Source organism: Tauraco erythrolophus, chromosome 11, assembly GCF_009769465.1.
Source record: "Tauraco erythrolophus isolate bTauEry1 chromosome 11, bTauEry1.pri, whole genome shotgun sequence".
Classification (NCBI taxonomy): domain Eukaryota; kingdom Metazoa; phylum Chordata; class Aves; order Musophagiformes; family Musophagidae; genus Tauraco; species Tauraco erythrolophus.
Window position 1 is genome coordinate 17,057,821 of NC_141475.1, and position 18,041 is coordinate 17,075,861.

Sequence of the window (18,041 nt, forward strand, 5' to 3'; positions counted from 1 at the left end):
ACACGGAGATGCCTGAGGTAGCTGCATCTAAAAGGCACTGTACTACATGACAGTGACACCACCCAGTTCTATAAGGATGTCATGAGAGCCGCTCTGGTAGGCTCAACTTTAGCTTCCTTCTAGTGAAGAGTGGACAAAGGGGCTCTCTGGAGCAAAGCAGGAAGATTGTCAATGGGACAACACATCACCTTAAGGAAAAGGCTCACTCTGAAAAGGCGTTGAGAAGCCTGGATGCCTACACTTACATTCTCCTCTGACAGATGTCCAGCATGTCTCTGGGTAATCCTTTCAATCCTCTTGCCCCAGTTTCCCCACACCAAACAAACACAGTAAGTATCTACACCCTCCCTGAGCGTCCTCAGGGGTTCGTTTGCTTTGGAAATACCACCATCCTATCTCTTGTTACTCATCCAGCTCTTCCTGTCACTGTCATCAATGAAAGCAGATTTGAGTGTTTCTAGAAGCAACAAGTAAACTGCTCTGAGGACTTTTAATGAAGTGTCCTAAAAGTGACACCTTTCAAGCTGGAGTCATGTTACAGTAACTGTGGATGCTCTTTGATTTTCTAACATCTGCAGGTAGCTTGTCCTTAGGCACCTTTCTGTAATTAATGTGAAAATTCCTTGTAAGTGTGAATCCTGAGAGCTTGCTCTCTCTGTTGCAGGACCTCCCACACTTCATTGTCAAGGAAACACTCTTGACTGACCAGAAAATATGATGGCGAATAAAATAACACTGACAGGCAACTTCATTTAGCTGTCAAGCACGTTGGTTTAGTTCCCGTCAGCAAACTCACAGGATAATCCATCTCCCACTGTTTCTTCACAAAGGACAACACAACTCTCTACCCACGACACAGATGCACGCTCTGGAGGCATGACACCAGCTGCCAAAAGCTTTTTCGTGGCCCATCGTGCTTCCCCATGAAGGAGATTAGTCAGATCCCAGCTAAGAAGCAAAGGGGAAGCCCCAGCAGCGTTGCAAACAGCAGTGCCACGACGAGCCACCCAGCAGCGTTCCGAAGGGCTGGCGCTGGATTGAGGCTGGCAGCGATTGCCTCAGTGAGCAGGGATGGGAGCACTCTGGGAGCAAGGGTGGGGGCCAGGGAGCCCAGAAGAGCTGCGCTGGGAGGAAAATGAGACCCTCCAAAGGGAAAGGGGAAGGATGGCAAGAAGCAACAGAGGGAACAGAAGGGAGATGTATATCTTGAGGAACAACTGGTGAGAAGAACTCAGAGCAAACCTGCTCTAAGCCTGGTGCTGGCATCAAGCAAATAGATCCTGGAAGTGCCCTGCCATGTCATACAAGCTCTCTCTCAAGAAGGAACAGCATCAAGATTGCAGCTATATCCCTGTCCCCTGAGGCATGTGTATTTAATTGCCCTCAAACTTGGAGGTGCTGTGCCCTGGCAACAATCTAGGAGATAAAGACAAAAGATCCCAAGACTGATTCTACTCCCTCTGTCATGCAGCTGGGCTGGGACTCCAGCAGACCCTCCTGTCCTACCCAAAAGGGACCCCAATGGACTTTATCAGCACAGATTCTGTCATCAGTGGGGTCCTGACCCAAAGCCCATGAATTCAAAGCAGGGCCGTCTGCACTGACAAAATTTCAGGCTTTGAGCTTTTAGGAGGCATCAGAGATCACAGAGTCAACTCGGCCCCAGGACACTGGAAACTGAGAGCGTTAGATAGATTTGTGCCCTTGCTGTGGCATCTGTGTGACTGTATGCACATCTGGAGAGTTTTGCAAACTTCCATTCTTGGTGATTCCCTGCATCCTTCCACCAGATGCTGTGTCTAGAATCTTGTACGATTTAGCTTGAAGCAGTGAAAAAAAATCAGTTAGTGAACAGATGAGTCTCACTACCTGCAACAAATTACTTTTAATCACAGCAACTTAATTGTGTGCCATGTTGGACACAGACTCTCTAATTAACAAGACTGAGTGGGAGGCCTTCTGGGAGGGCACGTTATCTTCTCACTGATGTTAGCATGGTGCTCTCCACACTTCCTTGAAGCAGACACTCCTGGTTTTTACAGGCACTCACTGTTACTCTCTGAGAGCTACCAGTCTGGTCCAGTATCACACTCCCTCTGCCTCTTTTCTTTCTAGCCCCGATTTTATCCCTTTTTTAAGGCAGCTCAGAGTGTTTGCATGAAAGTCAGTGGTCCAGTTCCCTCATGCGGATAGATCAGTCACTCCTGCACATCACTCCTGGGGAGAGCAATTGAAACGACCAGCAACCACCACTTGCCCGCTTCACTCTTTGGTGGCCTGGAGCATCTGCAACATTGTCATGTGAAGCAAAAACATTAGAAGACACCAACAAGAGAACGCGAATGGAGATGAGGTAAAAACCAAAAGGATAAAGTTAATCTGGATAGGCCAGCTCCTATTGATAATCAGTACCTCAAAGAACAACAAAGAGCAGACGCACATGGAGCCCCTGTGAAATACTCACTTCCCCCAGGGAGGCTGTCTCTGTCGAAGATACACAGCTTGTATCCAAACTCGTTCTCCAAGACTCCTCGCAGCGTTAGCAGCACAAATTCCTCCTCCTCGGCGTTGCGCGCGTAGGACACGTACACGTCGTATTCCTTCCCGTCTGAGCATTGGGAGCGCAGAGAAACACAAACGGCAGGAGAGACACTTGTGATACTGTGCATGCTGAGACTTTGACTTGCTTCCCGGGAAAAGCAGATACGAAAGCTCGCTTTGAGCCCAGGCACTGCAGGTTAAGATACATCGATCTCCACAGTCACAGGCAGCAGTGTTGCCTCTTTGACTACCCAGCCTGAACATGCAGGTACCCAGACACTGCTGGGTTGCTGAAGGCATGACACCACAGCAAGATGACCAACCCGTTCTGTCCAGGGTCCTTTTGTCTTTTGACATCTCTGACATTGCTTCCTCTCGTTGCTGTCTATCCACACAAGCAGTCCCACCAGACATAGACTTGGACCCTGTCTACACCGTCTGCGAGCTGCTGCACCCCCTTGGCAGGTTCACACCACAAGCTGCGAGGGCTCGAACACCCTCCTCTTCCTACAGAGGAAGAAATCTCAGCTCAGAGTCCCAAGAGATGAACTCCTGGTAACACAGGGAAGCTGTGGAAGAACTGATGACAGAAAGGCGAACTTCAGATCCATCCTTTTGAATGCCTTCCCACATTTTAAAGCCAATCACCATGGATGCATGAATCCTTACATACAGTCACCAGAGAAACCAGGGACTTAATGAAACTTAGTGAGTTGGCTTGACCATCTAGATCCGACAAAACAGCTAGCCATCAGCAGGGCACTGCCGCAGGGAGTCTGACACGTCCATGCTTCACCTCTGCAGAGAATACAGAGGACTTCTCTCTCCTCTCCCTTCATCCAAGCATGACACCTCTTGCTCTAGAATGACCCATACAACTGAACGCCAGTATAGAAATGGAAGGTCAAAACGTCATTATGGTCTGAAGAGGGTTAAAAATAGCTTATACGAAAATTCCTATGTGAAAATGAAGGGTCTGGCCCATAGCAGGATAAAATAAATGTAAGCCCTTTAACTCCTTACCTAAAATGGTTTCATCTGTTCCAAAATGAGCCCGATAGAAGAGGACCATTTCAAGCCAATAAACGTGATAGATGACTATCAGCACCACAACAAGCAGGATGGTTGCCCCCAGTCCACAGGCCAGCTCCACGGTGTACTTCGGTGCTATAACTGGGTTTGAAAAGGAAGAGAGGGTCTGGTTTACAGAACAGGTTGGGCCTTCAGATAAGCAGGAACAAACTTGTCACATGCAGCCAAACACCACAGAGGAACAGCTAAGAGCCAAGATGACCCTTCAGAGGAAGGCGGCCAAGTCCAGGTTTTCCTGGCAGGAAACGTGATGGCTGGCCACCCTAGAGTCTGCATGCTGAGTTACTAGGTCTGCTTGGGCTGGCAGGGCAAGTCAAAGCACAGGCCGTACTTCTGCCTGAGTGAGACTCTGGGAGCAGCCAGACAACAGAACGACCTCTTAATGGAAACCACCTGCACAGTCCAAAGCCAGCTCATGAACGTGACCTTCTCAGCAGCATATGCACACTCCTGGAGCAACACAACAGCACGCACTTCTAGGAGAACCAGCCAAAGCTCACCTGCGTCACAATAAGAACAATGACCACCACCTTCTGTCCCCATCTGTGGTGGGTTTACGTGAAAGTGTTCAGGTAGCAGGAGCAGGGATCATGCCCTTAATTTCCCTGGCTACAAAACCAGGTCAGACCCCTCATCCCCTCAGGCCAGGGTCGAGTTAATCAGCACCTCTGCAAATTCCCTATTTAAGTTGGGCACAAAGGAGCCGGAAACATGTTTTGAACCATAGTGCAGAGAGGGTGGAGGTGGGGGTGAGGGTGTTCCTCTCTCCATAGCCTCCCAGGCGGGGGCTGTCCACGCAGGGCCAAGGCCACCTGGGCTGGAGATGGCCGCGGCAGTGCTGCTCGAAGAACTGGGAAGCGCCCTGCTCCCGGGGTGCCCACTGGGCTGAGTTTGTCTGGAGAGGATTAAGATCTGAGAGAAACAGCCAACACAGACACTGGGTCATCTCACCGGTCAGTGAAGATGGAGCGGGAGGAGGAGTGCCAGAGCTGGGATTGCCCTGCGGCCGGCGGTGAGACGGCAGCGGCCCCTCTGCAGCTGTGAGAGACTCGGTGGAGGAGAGACCTGCTCGCAGCCCACGGAGAAGCCCATGTTGGAGTAGAGATGCTTGTGCTTGATGCATCTGGAGTTCGTGGGAAAATCCACGCCAGAGCAGGCAGCAGCTCCCTAAGAAGCCGTGACTCTGTGGTAAAAGCCCGTGCTGGAGCAATCTGATGGGTCAAGATTGCATCCTGCAGGAAGGACTCACATTGGAGAAGTCTGTGGATTTTCCTTGTGAGCAGGGGATCCATGGGAGCAACGGGAAAAGAGTATAAGGACTCCTCCTCCTTTGAGAAAAGGAGTGGCAAAAACAACATGTGATGAACTGACCTGCAGCCCCCATTCCCCATCCCCCTGTGCCGCTGGGGGAGGAGGTAGAGCCAGGAAGAAGGGAGGAGTTGGGGGGAAGGTGTTATCTTTAAGATCTGGTTTTGTTTCTTGTTGTCCTCTCAAGTAATTGTTAATAAATTGAATTGGTTTGTACCCAAGCCAAGTCCATTTTGCCTGGGATGATGGTTGGTGGGTGCTCCCTCCCTGTTCTTGTCTCGACCCTCAGCCCTTTTGCTACATTTTTCTCCTCTCCACCTGGCTGTGAGGAGGAGTGAGACAGCAGCCTGGTGACAGCTGAGCCGTTGGCTGGGCTGAACCATGACACCATCAAAGTTCCTGTGGCTTGTCCCAGACTGACAGCAAGAATATAACTAGTCATAGTCTGATTGTTTTCTACCAGGAAAGAAGAATCAGAGCTCATTACAGAAAAGCTGAAATGCTTGCAAACAAATAGGACAACCTGTGGACATCAAACCAGAACATCACAGACCCCCCTCCAGCTCATACACTGTCTGTCACACCACTGCTGCTTCTTTGTATCAAAGACAGAAAATGAGTCTTCTAACTGTATCCCCGGGCACCTCCGTTTTTATGGCGATTCAGGTGGCAGCTGACATGCACGCTGGCAAACGGCATGACAAAAGAACAGCAGTGAGCGGAAACATCACCAAATTCCAAGATTTAATAAATTTTATTAATTGAATTACAAAAAAGAAAATGGAAGGAATTTAACTTTCCTTAGGTGATGAGCAGAAGAGTACATGAGAGAGGGAAATCATCCAGAAAAAGCAGGAGAAGTATATAAACTCACATAATGAAAGAGTTGGAGCCAACACATATAGCTACTTGCTAAAAACTGGAAGGCAAGTGCTGAGGGGTTAGGTTCTGGCATGCTTGATGTTCCTAGGCGCAATGAGGTGGTCTGTGGTAAGCTTAGCTTAAAGTTGTTCTGCCAGCCGTGGTTGGGGATGGTTCTTGGATTTTGCTGCAGAACAGAGCAGAAAGGAGGGGTAGTGAGTAACCGGGTCCGCTCAGAGCAAACCCACTCAACTGCCCAGAAGCAGACAAGGGAGGACGAGAGACGGTAGTACAGATCAGTCCACGACAAAACAGCATTTAGGCACTGTTGCATAGAAAAAAACCTGAAGATTATAGATTTGTTTCTGCTACACGCACATTGTCATCCCAGAAGAATTATGTATGTATGACGAACACACTGGCAGATGGTTCCAGCCTCAGTTGTGTGTTTGGTACATTGTTCCTTCCTAATGATTCAGAAAACGAATGGGGCTGAAAAGGAAGGAGGACAAGTACCAAGAAGGAAGAGAAAAAGCTCTTTCAGTTAAGACCTCTGTGAGCCTTTCAATGTTAGTAGGGCAGAGTAGGGGGAAGAAGGTGTCTGTCATGAGCTACACAAGGCAGGACAGCATCCCTTATGGGAGAGGGGAGGTCTGACAGCAAGCAGATGTTAAGTTCTAGATAAGGTTGATAAAGAGGCAGAATTACCCACCGTAATCTGGAAATCTCACGTACCCATAGTGAAGGCTCAGTTCTTATTACTGAGAGGTAAAGAGAAAAAGAACAGAATCTTTGACGAAAGAAAGATGTAGGAAAAAACCCACACTGAACAGAGCTGGATCAGTCCATACCATCTATGTTGAGATGGCTGTATCTAGACTGAAGCATCATCGCAGCAAGAAGTAAGACCACAGAGAGGTGTGGTTAGACTGCCTCACTCCCTGAGCAACATCAGCAAGTGCAGTCTGCCCTTCTGGAGGATGCCAACTGGTAGCTGTCGCGTCACGCGATCAAGTAACCTGAAATCATTTCAAGCAGCCTGTCCCCTCAGGTCTGCTTCAGTCGTGGTACATGGATGGGATGAGAACAACAGGTCTATCTCTCCCTCTGTCTCCCCAGGCACTTGACTGTGGTAAGGTGCATGTGACATGCTTCCTTTGCTCCTCGCCTCCAAGAACTGGTGCGGTATGACAGCAATAACACAGCATTGCGTACAGAACAGCATGTGTTGGGGAAAAAGGCCTGATGGAATTACTTCTTCCCCATGGTTTTGCAGGGCAAGGCTCAAGGCAGGACTGCCAGCCCTCTCTGAGCATGCCTCATGTCACACCTGTGCTCTGCAAGTATTTTTACCTTTCATGCGCACTATGGCCTGGCTATGGTCCTCGCCTTTGGCATTTTTGGCATAGCAAGTATAATTCCGTTTCAAGTCCTCCGGTGTGGCTTTTGCAACTGTTAGAGTCCTTATGATAGTTTTGTCTTCAAAATCTCTAGTAATTTCACTGTAAGAGAAAAACTGGAGCATTACATATGTAAAACTGCAGGAAGTTCTTAGTGACAAATACTCCTCTCCCTGAGATAACCTGACTTTCTTCAAAAAAAAGGAAAACATCTAAACTGGTATTTATAAGTCGATACACACTTCAGATTTTAATACAGCTGCAGCTGTTCCTTTATCCGATTTTCCTTAATATTTATTTTGCCATTCATAATTTCCTCACTGCCGTTATGTCACATCGTATTTTAGAGATAAAGGAAGTTCTTGCCTACAAAGCAACAGACCTCATGAACTCAGGATTCAGAGCCCACGTCACATTGTCTGTGCAATCCTGGATGAGTCACTTTGTCTCTCTCTCTGCCTGAATTGATCGTTTGCGAAATAGGAACAATAGTATTTCCTTTTGCCGTTCCTTTTTCTGCGTAGGTTTGCAAACCGACTGGGGCAGCGACTGCCTTCCACATGTAATTCAGTACCCAGCAAATGGCACTCAGCCTCATCTGGGTTCTTTGTGTAACTGAATCTCTATTTCTCTTAATCAATACTATGTATAATACTAAATTTTTGTTTTCAGACTCTGATTTTTGAAACATTTGTGTCACTTATGCTCTTTGGAAACATTCAAATTGTGTCTGCCCTTATTTTAGAAGTCTCACAATAACACCAGCTGTTGGCACCACTACCAGGACCTGAACAAGTGATGGTGTGACCCCTTGAACCCTTCTGCAAGATGAGACACTGTCCAGGTCTGGAGGCCTCCTCCCTGGAGCTCCTGGTCCTCATCACAGCATGGTGCAGACACGGGGGTTTCTGATTAACAGGGAAGTGGGGGACTCCACACTCCCTTCCAAGGGAAAATAGGACTGTTGCATGTCTGTACCCACATCCCTCTGCAAGACCCAAGAGAGGGTTAGATACAGATGAAGGTTCACATTAATATGTTACCTTTGTACGACTTTTATCTTGGGGTCCATAATGTCATCTGTGTTCTTCCCATCTATGGTCCACCACACCTCAGTCCGGGAGTCCTTCAGGAAGGTGAAAAAGACCTCACAAGGCAGAACAAGGTCATCTCCTGGAAAGAAAGTACAATGGTGAGGCATTGCAAAGCAGGAACAGCACCCCCCTGACTTTTGTGCTTTCCAATGATCCTACTGGCCTGGGCTCTGCCTCCCTTCAGGAGGGAACAAGGCCAGCATCTGCCTTCAGACATCTGGTAACAGTTTAACACCCTGGAAATGTTGATTTGTAACAGACATATAAATAGGAAAAAAAAAAATCCTACCTTCCTAAATGCTTTAGAAATTCCTTAACTGCACCAAGTGACCCACCCAAAGGGAGATGCTCCATGTCAACCACTTCCTTGGAAAGCTGGGCAGTGTTAATCATCCCCACTGCACAGAGGACAGATGCCTTAAAAGGAAGGATCCCATCTCCACAAAAGCATTTTGGTGTGGGAACACTTGTTCAGGCACTTAACTTCCCTTCAAGATCAGACTTGGGAGTGTGAGTATCTTTGTGATCAGCCCAGAAGTGACTTTATCTTACAGAGTGACTATTATGAAAGAGGTCTGACCTTCTGAGCCAAAAAAGCAGAGCTTTATAGTGAAGACTGCTGCTAATCATTATCATTGGCACCACGTTTATAACAGCAATTCAATATAGGGAATTGCTCCAAAGAGCCATCAGTCGAAACAGATTTGGTGGGAGAAAGGGTGTGATACTCCATTACACAATCCTGTGAGGTCAGCAAAAGGAGAGCTGTCATTAATTAGGATGTAACTAGCCAAAAGGGAGAAGAGATGAGCAAGAAACAGCCAGAAGGCTGAGGCTACTGAATGGCTGAATAAAGGAGGGTTGGAGCAAACCACAGCCAGGAACAGGGCTGAGACAGTCCTACAGGTACTTTTCTAAGCAGCTGAGGGTCCCCATTTTGTTTGCAGCTGCAGTCCTGTATCTCCACAACTGAATATCTATCTTTACTTGTGCTTGCAAAAATAAACTTTTAAAGCTGTGCTCTCCTATTCTGGCATCGAGAACTGGCACCCAACATTGCCTGCCAGGCAACCCATAGCAGCTTGCGTGCTCTGCAAGGGAAAGCACTGGGGACACAGCAGAAGGGGAGAACCTCTGTGCCTGGCTGGGTCTGCCCGTCCCAGCAGGCAGGCAGACAGGGCAGCGACAGCAATTTACCTGCTTCCAGTTCGTAGGCAATTTTCTCATTTGGAGAGGTGAACTGTGGTGGCAAGGCCTTGTTTGGAGATCCTGCAAGAGAGAACGGAGAGTCCCCCATGGGGACCCGGACTTCATGAGAACCTCGGGTCCTTGCAGCCTCGCTTATGATGGTCTCATGCCTGCTGCACATGCCCTAATCTAACTTGTGATACAATCCTGCTGCAGAGTTCCATGCAAAAAGAACCTAATCCTTGCCCCCAAACTCAGGGTCAGACCTACATTTTGATGCTCCTCCAAAATTTAGGTAAGTCTCGATACAAGTTTTTGGGTGTCTCACATCAAAAGAGCTCCATAGCTCCTCTCATCTCCCACAAGGCACAACCTGTACCTGTTTCTTTTTATTGCTGCTTCTAAAAAAAAAAAATACAAACATCATTTCCTGTCACAAGTATTTAATTCAGCTCTTAAAGCAGCAGTTGCCATGGGACTCAGCATGGGCTCTATTGTTCACTCAGTTTTAAGCTCCATCTACTATTCCCCGGCAGGTAGACTGAGCCCTTGCCCTGGGGATGAACCTATCCAAGCACTGGGCTGGGTAACTGGAGTCCTGCCTGGCCAATTAACAGTCTTAACCCCAGCACACAAGGCTTTGAGATTGCAATGAGGCTGAGGCAAGTTGGCTACAAGGGGACAATCCCACAAATACTGATGAGCAAAGGGCATGGGAGACAAAAATGAGCAGGAGTGCCAGGGTTATGCATTCACATGCCAGCAGAGGGTACCCCTGGCCATCTCATGGGCTGTACCTCACCAACCTAAGCCTGGTGACCCTCTGTGTTGTTTGGGGCACTTGACACGGCAGTGGGTAGGACCTCGAGTGCAACATGTCCTGGGCAGTCACATGCGGCTGACCCCAGCAAGCAAAAACACATCAGGGCAGTTGAGTAATGCAGATTTATCACAACCAAAAATGGATCCCGTGACAGGCTCTTCTAGCTGTTTTCACCACCAGTTATCCACCTGCATGTTACACATTTTAAAGTCATTCTTACCCACCACCTTCATCTTTATGGTTCTAGTGAGATTATAGGTTCTTCCGTGATCCTTGAATGTCACAATACAGGTGTAATTCCCTTTATACGCGCTGCGGACAATGCCGATGACAAGTCTGGGTCCTTGGGGATATCGGTCATAGAAGCCATCTACCAAATTGCAGTTCTGGAGTCAGGCAGAAAAATACTTGAGTTTTGGGATTCAAAAGTAAAGATATTGGTTTAAATGCGACTACAAAGATGTGTTTTAAAATGACGAATATAACATTTGGGATTATGATGCAGGTAAGATCTAAATACCATGAACTTTGAGTATGTTGGAATACAAACTGGTATATTCACCTTGAAAATGAGGTGATGAAGCAGATGATCCTAATAGTTTCATCCCACCTTAAATGCAGACAATTTTATAAAAGTACATTTGAAATCAAGGTGAGCACCTCGGCAGAGTGAAAATAAAAAGAGACAAGAAGAAAATGATGATGTATTCACAAATGGATACTAAGACTAAAGGACACGTCCCCCGTTGATGTCAGCATGTCTAACTCTTTCAGGACCAATCAAGCCACCCTGACTGACTTCAGCTGAGGATGAGGCCCCAAAATTGGCAACTGGCAAATGAGAATCTATAGTACAAAAGCCTTAATAACTCTTCTCTTTCTGTCAGGTGAGGCAGGAAACCTCTGCCAAGTCCCAAGCTGGAGATCCCTTCTCAGAAAGGGGTTATGCAGATGACATCTTGATTGTTGTAAAACTCAAAGATGTGCACATTTTCTAAGAGATTATTTCTGAATGGTACAGTTCCAAATCAGATACGTCCTAATGGGGCAGTTTAAGACAGGGGTCATATATAATTTTTAATGATTTTTATTAAGCATGGGATGACTTGCTGCCTGACAAATTACTTCCATGGGGCTTTTTGCTTCATTCTGCTAATTGATTGCTGAGATGTGAATTTCAAAGAATGGTACAAGTAAAGCATTTCAACTACCAGAGTGAAACTGCTCCTCTTGGATAGAAAACAAAGTTTTTCCTGAAGGGTTTCAGAGTTGAGTTTTATCTTTTGGAGTGGGTTTTGCTGTGGGGTTGGGGTTTCTTGTTTGTGAGGTTTTGTTTTGGTTTGGTTTTTTTTAATCAGCAGATACATTTGTTGCCAACTTTCTTTATTATTAAACTCACTCATACAGAACCATCTATATAGAAATCTAAGTGCTTCATAAGCAGTTAGAGAATTCAGTCCCATAGCCACCCTCTGGCTGCACATCCTCTGAGAATTCCTATTCTCTCTTGACTAAAGGCATCCACCTAGAGAAAAACACTGAGGTCAAAATTTAATAAAATTGAGCAGTAATTCTGCAGGCAAGAGCCTGAGGATGGCTGGAGACAGCCTAATTATCAAGGCACTATGGAGGGTGGGGTAGGGATGTTTCCATCTTCAGAAAAGAGGTTTGCTGAATTGTGTCAAGGCACAAGTGCAGAGGCCTGATGTACCACTTCGTTTCCTGACCTCAAAGGATTTTGGAAAGGATGCTATTTTCATTAGCAGGTGTGGGTTGTTTGGTTTTTTGTTTTTGTTTTTACAGAAGACTGAATATGAATCACCATTGCCTTTACAGGGATAGTAACTGGCTCACACAGCTGGTCAGGCATACTGCCCACAGCTAAAGTGAGGTTCCTAAATCCCTGCTAGAGTACTCTCCACTTGTGCACGTTGGTCAAAAAAAAGTTTCAGTGTTAGCTCTCAATTCCCTTCCAAGAGCAGCTTTACCCTTGAACTCAATGGAAACAAAGCTCTTAAAACTAGTAAAGCTTCAATAACAGCTTCATCACTGGAGAGACTCTAAAACATAGCTCCATGATTCTCATGCCAACCATTGCTTTTTCAGATACAACAATGCATTTCCCCACTGCCCAAGTAAGTCCTTCTTACCAAGTACCACTTGACAGTTGGTGTTACACTAGCAGGGTAAAACCCATCAATATCTGGACATATGATGTTCTCATTGGCGTGCTCCAAGTAGAACATCTCCTCAGTGGGTTTTATTGAATGGCTCACACAAGAGTGTTGGTCTTTCGGAACAACTTCCAAAGGAAATGCAACTTTGCTGCAGTAGGTTGTATTTCTGAGGACAGAGGAAGATAGGGCTGATTAGTTGAAACTTGTTTAGTCCTATAGCAGTGGAATGAAATAAAAATCACATCTGTAAAACGAGCATCATAGCGCTGATGAGGTATATAGATCCTTAGTTGACTAATTTATAAATGGGAAAGAAAACACCATCAGAGATAGCCACACTAGCTCGGAAAAGCCTATAAAGTTGACTAACAAGCAACATCCACTCCCCTGCTGGTAAAGCGGATAATAGGGTCAAAGACACGATGAACAAGAGACAATGTGAGGAAGATCAAAAAGAGCTCTTGTGCTCAGTGTGTAGCAGATGCTATGTTCGTTTTGTACCACACTTAGAGACACTTTTAATTTCCTAGAAGTCTGAATCTAATGAATCTTTGCCAAATTAGCATGCAGTCAAAACATTACCCCTGCATCTGAAGCTATTTTTACTCTAGACATACAGATCGCTTCTTAATGGGGAGCGCCTGTGGATTTTGCCATGAGCTCAGCAACAATATTTTCACGGACACTTGCAGCTAGCAAGGAGAGGCATGCTCATTAATGTTTGCAAGGCTCCAAGCATTATTACAATGTAAATTGGCTCAACACTGAGTGGTCTTATAATTGTAACACTCATTTCCCATTAATGCTTATGTAAATGGTCTTCTCCCTACAGAAAGATCCGGTGCTAACAGCATAATTTTCCCACTTCCATGAAAGACCTTCAAATACGCTAAGACATACAGAAGCCACACCACACAACCTACCTGAGCATGCACGTATAATTCCCAGTGTCATTGAGAAGAGCAGGCCAGAACCAAAGGGTGTCTTTCTCCTTACTGATGTGATTGTCTGGGAGACGAAAATTAATGGGCTCCTCCAGATCCCGGTCCTGCCCGATCCTGTACCAGATCAGGGTTAAGCCAGCAGAATGGGCTGTGCTGTAGTTGTACTTCAAGAAGGTCTCAAAAAGCGGGCATTTGATCTTGGCAGGTTCCCCATCATAAATCTGGATCTGCTTCATGGTGTCCACACCCCAGTCATCACAGCGTTCTGCAGCCAAGAAGAACAAGGTGTACCTTAGCTTGCAAGTCTGCAAGAGAAAAACAGTTCTGCCTGTGTTCCCCACAGCCCTTGGTCCTGTCCCTATTAAAATCAAAAGCAAAAATGTAGTGTTTTCCATGGAGGCAAACTGGGCTTTTATAAATCAGGGCAAGAACACTGCGTTCATTTCTAGAGAACCTGCAAACCTCTACTTTCATTTGTACACCCCCTACGTTTCTTCCAAGTTATTTATCCCTCATCAGGACAATAGGACGGGATAGGATATTCCTGCATAACACCAGGCTTCCTAGAGAGCTCTGAGAAAATTCAAACCTAAAGTCTTGTGCGGGAAGATAAAATTTAGATGAAAACAATGCTAGAGATGCATGTGCATCCATGCACAGTGACAGGGAAGATGGAAATGGTAGTGTTGAGATAAAAGGGGGGAAAAAAAAAGCAATGTAAAGAACAACCCTCCCTTAGATCTATGGACCATTGTCCCTGCTAGAAGAAGCTGGACTGTGGGTTCTGGGAGCAAGGACTGTCTGTCCTGCAATGGATTCATGCGACGCCTGTGCACACGATGACAACACAAAGAGTACAAGCACTAATAAATGACCCATAGAAATGGTTTAGAGTGAAGTTTGGGAAGGAAGGCTGAGGGGCAGAAGAGACAGTATAGAGGAGGTGGCAGCAGGTGGTCTTGGGGATCCCCAAGCAGCCCCCACGTGCAGTCCCCAAGTACAGTTCAACAGGCTCAGCACAGCTCACAGCACACTCAGGCTGACATAGAAACCGGGCAGCATCAGAAAAAGCTGTTCCGCGTTTTTTTTGTGTGTTTTTGGTTGGTTTTTTTTTTTAGTTTATTCTTGTCATTAGCAAATCATTTCCGGACAAACAGCACAGTCAAAACCCATTTCTCTTCCAACTGCTCTTTTCCACTCCATTCCTCTTACTCATCAGGATGCACAGTCATGAAAGAACTCAGTGCAAGCAAAGCACGGTACCAGGGTGTCAGCACACCTGAGAGCAACCTGCACCACCAGCGCCAGCTAAGATGCACGGAGCAGCTGCTGTCACTGCATCTCCCGTCTCGCCGTGCTGTCAGGGCAGAGCATGGCACGGCACAGCACGGCACGCTTCCCAGCCCACCTCTGGCAGCTGCTGGGAGGCATTAGCTAGGGCAGCCTGATGTCTGAGAGCCGAAAACAAGTTGAAGAGGAGAGGGGTGTGCTGCCTGCAGCGGTCCCCAGGAGCGGTGTCTCAGCACATCACAGGCACAGCAGAGACAACACTGCAAAGCCTCTCTGGTCCATGGATATCAGAATGTGGACTGAGAGGAAAAACAGAATACAATACGCTCTTTGAGCCCAATTCTTCTGAACTGACTTCACAGGCCCAAAGCAGGACTTCTGGCATTTTATCTTCCTTAAATAGACAGTGGGATGTAGCTTGGCCCCAAATTCATACTTAATTTAAAAAAAGCAAAGAAATAAATCTTTGAGAAGACAGGTCCACAGCGCTTTAAGGCAGCAGCACTAACTCCTGTGGCTCAGCAATGGTTAGTCACAGTGAGGAGGAATCTGGGCCAGTAAGAATAGAAATATTTTCTAGTGGGTTTACACATAAATGTAAATGCAAACTGCACTGCTCCTCCCGTGGTATGCCAAACACCCATATGACAGGGTGCTACTTTTGGAGGAAGACAGTGTACTGGGCTAGGAAGAGGCAGTGAAGCTACCCAGGGTACAAGTTTTGCTAGTAGGAACCCCAAACCCAAATGGCTGGAGAGGGCCATCGCTCGTCACCTAAGAAACATATAGATATTTATTTCAAAACTGCACAGCATCATCCACTAAATTTGCTGCTGCAGCCAGTACCAAGGCTTATTTTGAAAGACCAAACCACTATAGGAAGCCTTATACAATGGGAAGGTGCATAGTCACCAGTCACCACCACGGTCAAGGCTAACTGGAACTAGTACACTGCTTTATACTGGTGGGATCAAGCTACTGGATGAGGCATGGTTAAGTTTTCACAGAGTGGTAAATGAGATAAATGAGCCTGCCAGAGACCTCTGCTAATTGCATGATAAAGTACTGATTACTATTCATGGAGGGGAGGCATTTGTTTTTATAAAGAAAGGGTTTCCCTCTGAAAGGAGCAGACCTGGGCCTGTAAATCAGGACATCAGGGCTCTCTTCCCTACACCTGTCTTTGCTGTCTCCTCTTGGGCTGCATAAAGGCAAATTGTCCTTATTACTTCAAATGGCAGGACTGGAGAGAAAGGAAACCATATAAAACATTACAGTACTGAAATTCTTACAGTCAAGATCAATGAAATTTGCAATCCTGAACAGCTCTTGCATTTTGCAACAGCTCATAAATCAGCGTTGTAAAACTACTTACCTGTTCTACCTGAACGAGTTATTGAAAATAAATACAACTTTTTTCTTTCTTTCTAGATTACTCAAAAGCAATGTACGGGCCTTGTCTTCTCGGCTGGGGAAGAGGCAACCCCAGCCTTTGTTCTTTACTATGAGAGCTGTACCTGGAGATTTTGCCTCCGAGCTGGCTAATTCACCTGACTTCAGGAACACCATCATCCCAAACAGCTAGTCCTAAGGCTCCCCGTGTGCCTCCTGCCTTGGGGTGCTGTGTGCTCCGAGCTGAACCCCAAACATGGCACACAACATGCTGGTGACAAGCAGCTGGACCACAGGAGCAGCCGCGCGGCTCGAGCTTGCAGGCTGTGCTTGCTGCCCACTGGCAAGGACTCCTCCTGCCTGCCACAGCTAAGCCAGCCCGGCACAGCTCCAAGGGCTCAGGAAGCAAAGCCGTGATCCAGTGCTCACAGCAGAGACAGCAGGAACACCACCAGCTGGAGTGAGACATCCTTCACGCGTTTAACACCGAGGATATAAGTTGTGGTGCTCTGTACAACTTCCCTCCTGCCCATGCCATGCTGAGGGTGGTACTGCTATTTTGATTTTTTGAGTGTTTTACACCTGAGATAGCCGGGCTCTGCCTGACAAGGCATGTGAGGGGGCTACAGGGCATCCGTCGCACACATACACCTTCGTGAGCCTCTTCCTCCTTGGCTGTGACATGCCTCTTCTCCCTATGCCAACAACTCCCTTTGCTGCAGTGGCACTTTTGCAACAGACCCAGCAGACAGGTCAAGCCCAGACAGCCGCTGCACTCCCCACACACTTGTAAAGCAGAGGGGATGCTCACGTTATTATTGCTATACCATCATTTGCATCCAACATCTCCCTGCAACATTTTGTGCCCCTTCCACTATTTTAACTTTCGTTGGATATTCAGAACCTATTTGCTGCTAACACCAGCACGCAGCTACTTGGATGTCAGTCTAAACAGGAGATAGGCTGGAAAAAAATGGCATGACTTCGCACTGAACCTCGCTGGCATAAAGCAGCTCCCACTACGGAGGACACAAAATAAATAGATATACACACACATATATATCAATATACGCTCACTCCAGTAAAAACATTTGAGGGGGCAATGCAGAAAGAATCATAGAATCATAGAATGGTTAGGGCTGGAAGGGACCTTCAAAGGTCATCTAGTCCAACCCCCCTGCAAGGAACAGGGATATCTCCAACTAGATCAGGTTGCTCAGGGCCTCGTCCAACCTGGCCTTGAACGTCTCCAGGGATGGAGCATCCACCACCTCTCTGGGCAACCTGTTCCAGTGTTCTACAACTCTCATGGTAAAAAATTTTTTCCTAATATCCAATCTGAATCTACCTCCCTCTATTTTAAAACCATTACCCCTTGTCCTATCACAACAGGCCCTCCTGAAAGAAGACGCAAGAACCCAGTTCTAATTGTGAAAAACAGCACTAACATTGCTACAGTGCTATGCCGTTTGCAGCAACTCACACTTGTTTTCACTGGCAAAGCCTACGAAGCGAGTTTCTTCTCTCTTGAAATGTTTCATGCACAAAACAGCCGTTGGAGTTAAGAGCAGCTCCTGATTAAATCGGGTGGGATCAGGATTTGTGCTCTGACTTCCAAGGTTCGTAACAAATGGAAACCAGTGAAGAGATGGGGGAGCTATATGCAACTCCACAGCCCCTTCCACGCTGCAACAAACAGCACTACACAGGTGATGGAGGGAGAGAAGAAAATTCTCAAAAAATCCACCACCCCACAAATGCATATTCCTAGAAATGACTCTGCAAAATACTTTTGAAAGAAGCCATCCTTTTCTCGTTACTGATGAGGTATCCTGCAGATGCCTCAGCTGACCCCTCTTACTGCTGGGTGCTCTGTAATCACACAGCAGGGCAGCCTGTGACCCGAAACACCTACCCATGACAGACAACAC

General features: G+C 46.7%; 1 protein-coding gene across 1 annotated transcript in view; it reads right to left on the bottom strand.

Moving 5' to 3' along the window:
• The window catches only part of IL1RAP (interleukin 1 receptor accessory protein), a 33,751-nt gene that overhangs the window by 7,601 nt on the left and 8,109 nt on the right, over positions 1-18,041 (bottom strand). Inside the window, exons 2-9 of the mRNA XM_086618458.1 lie at positions 13,408-13,693; positions 12,458-12,650; positions 10,528-10,693; positions 9,494-9,565; positions 8,246-8,375; positions 7,156-7,304; positions 3,565-3,714; positions 2,465-2,608 (exon numbers count right to left, since the gene is read on the bottom strand). Of these exons, the coding sequence (XP_086474584.1) occupies positions 2,465-2,608; positions 3,565-3,714; positions 7,156-7,304; positions 8,246-8,375; positions 9,494-9,565; positions 10,528-10,693; positions 12,458-12,650; positions 13,408-13,693 (1,290 nt within the window). The remainder of the gene's footprint in view (positions 1-2,464; positions 2,609-3,564; positions 3,715-7,155; positions 7,305-8,245; positions 8,376-9,493; positions 9,566-10,527; positions 10,694-12,457; positions 12,651-13,407; positions 13,694-18,041) is intronic.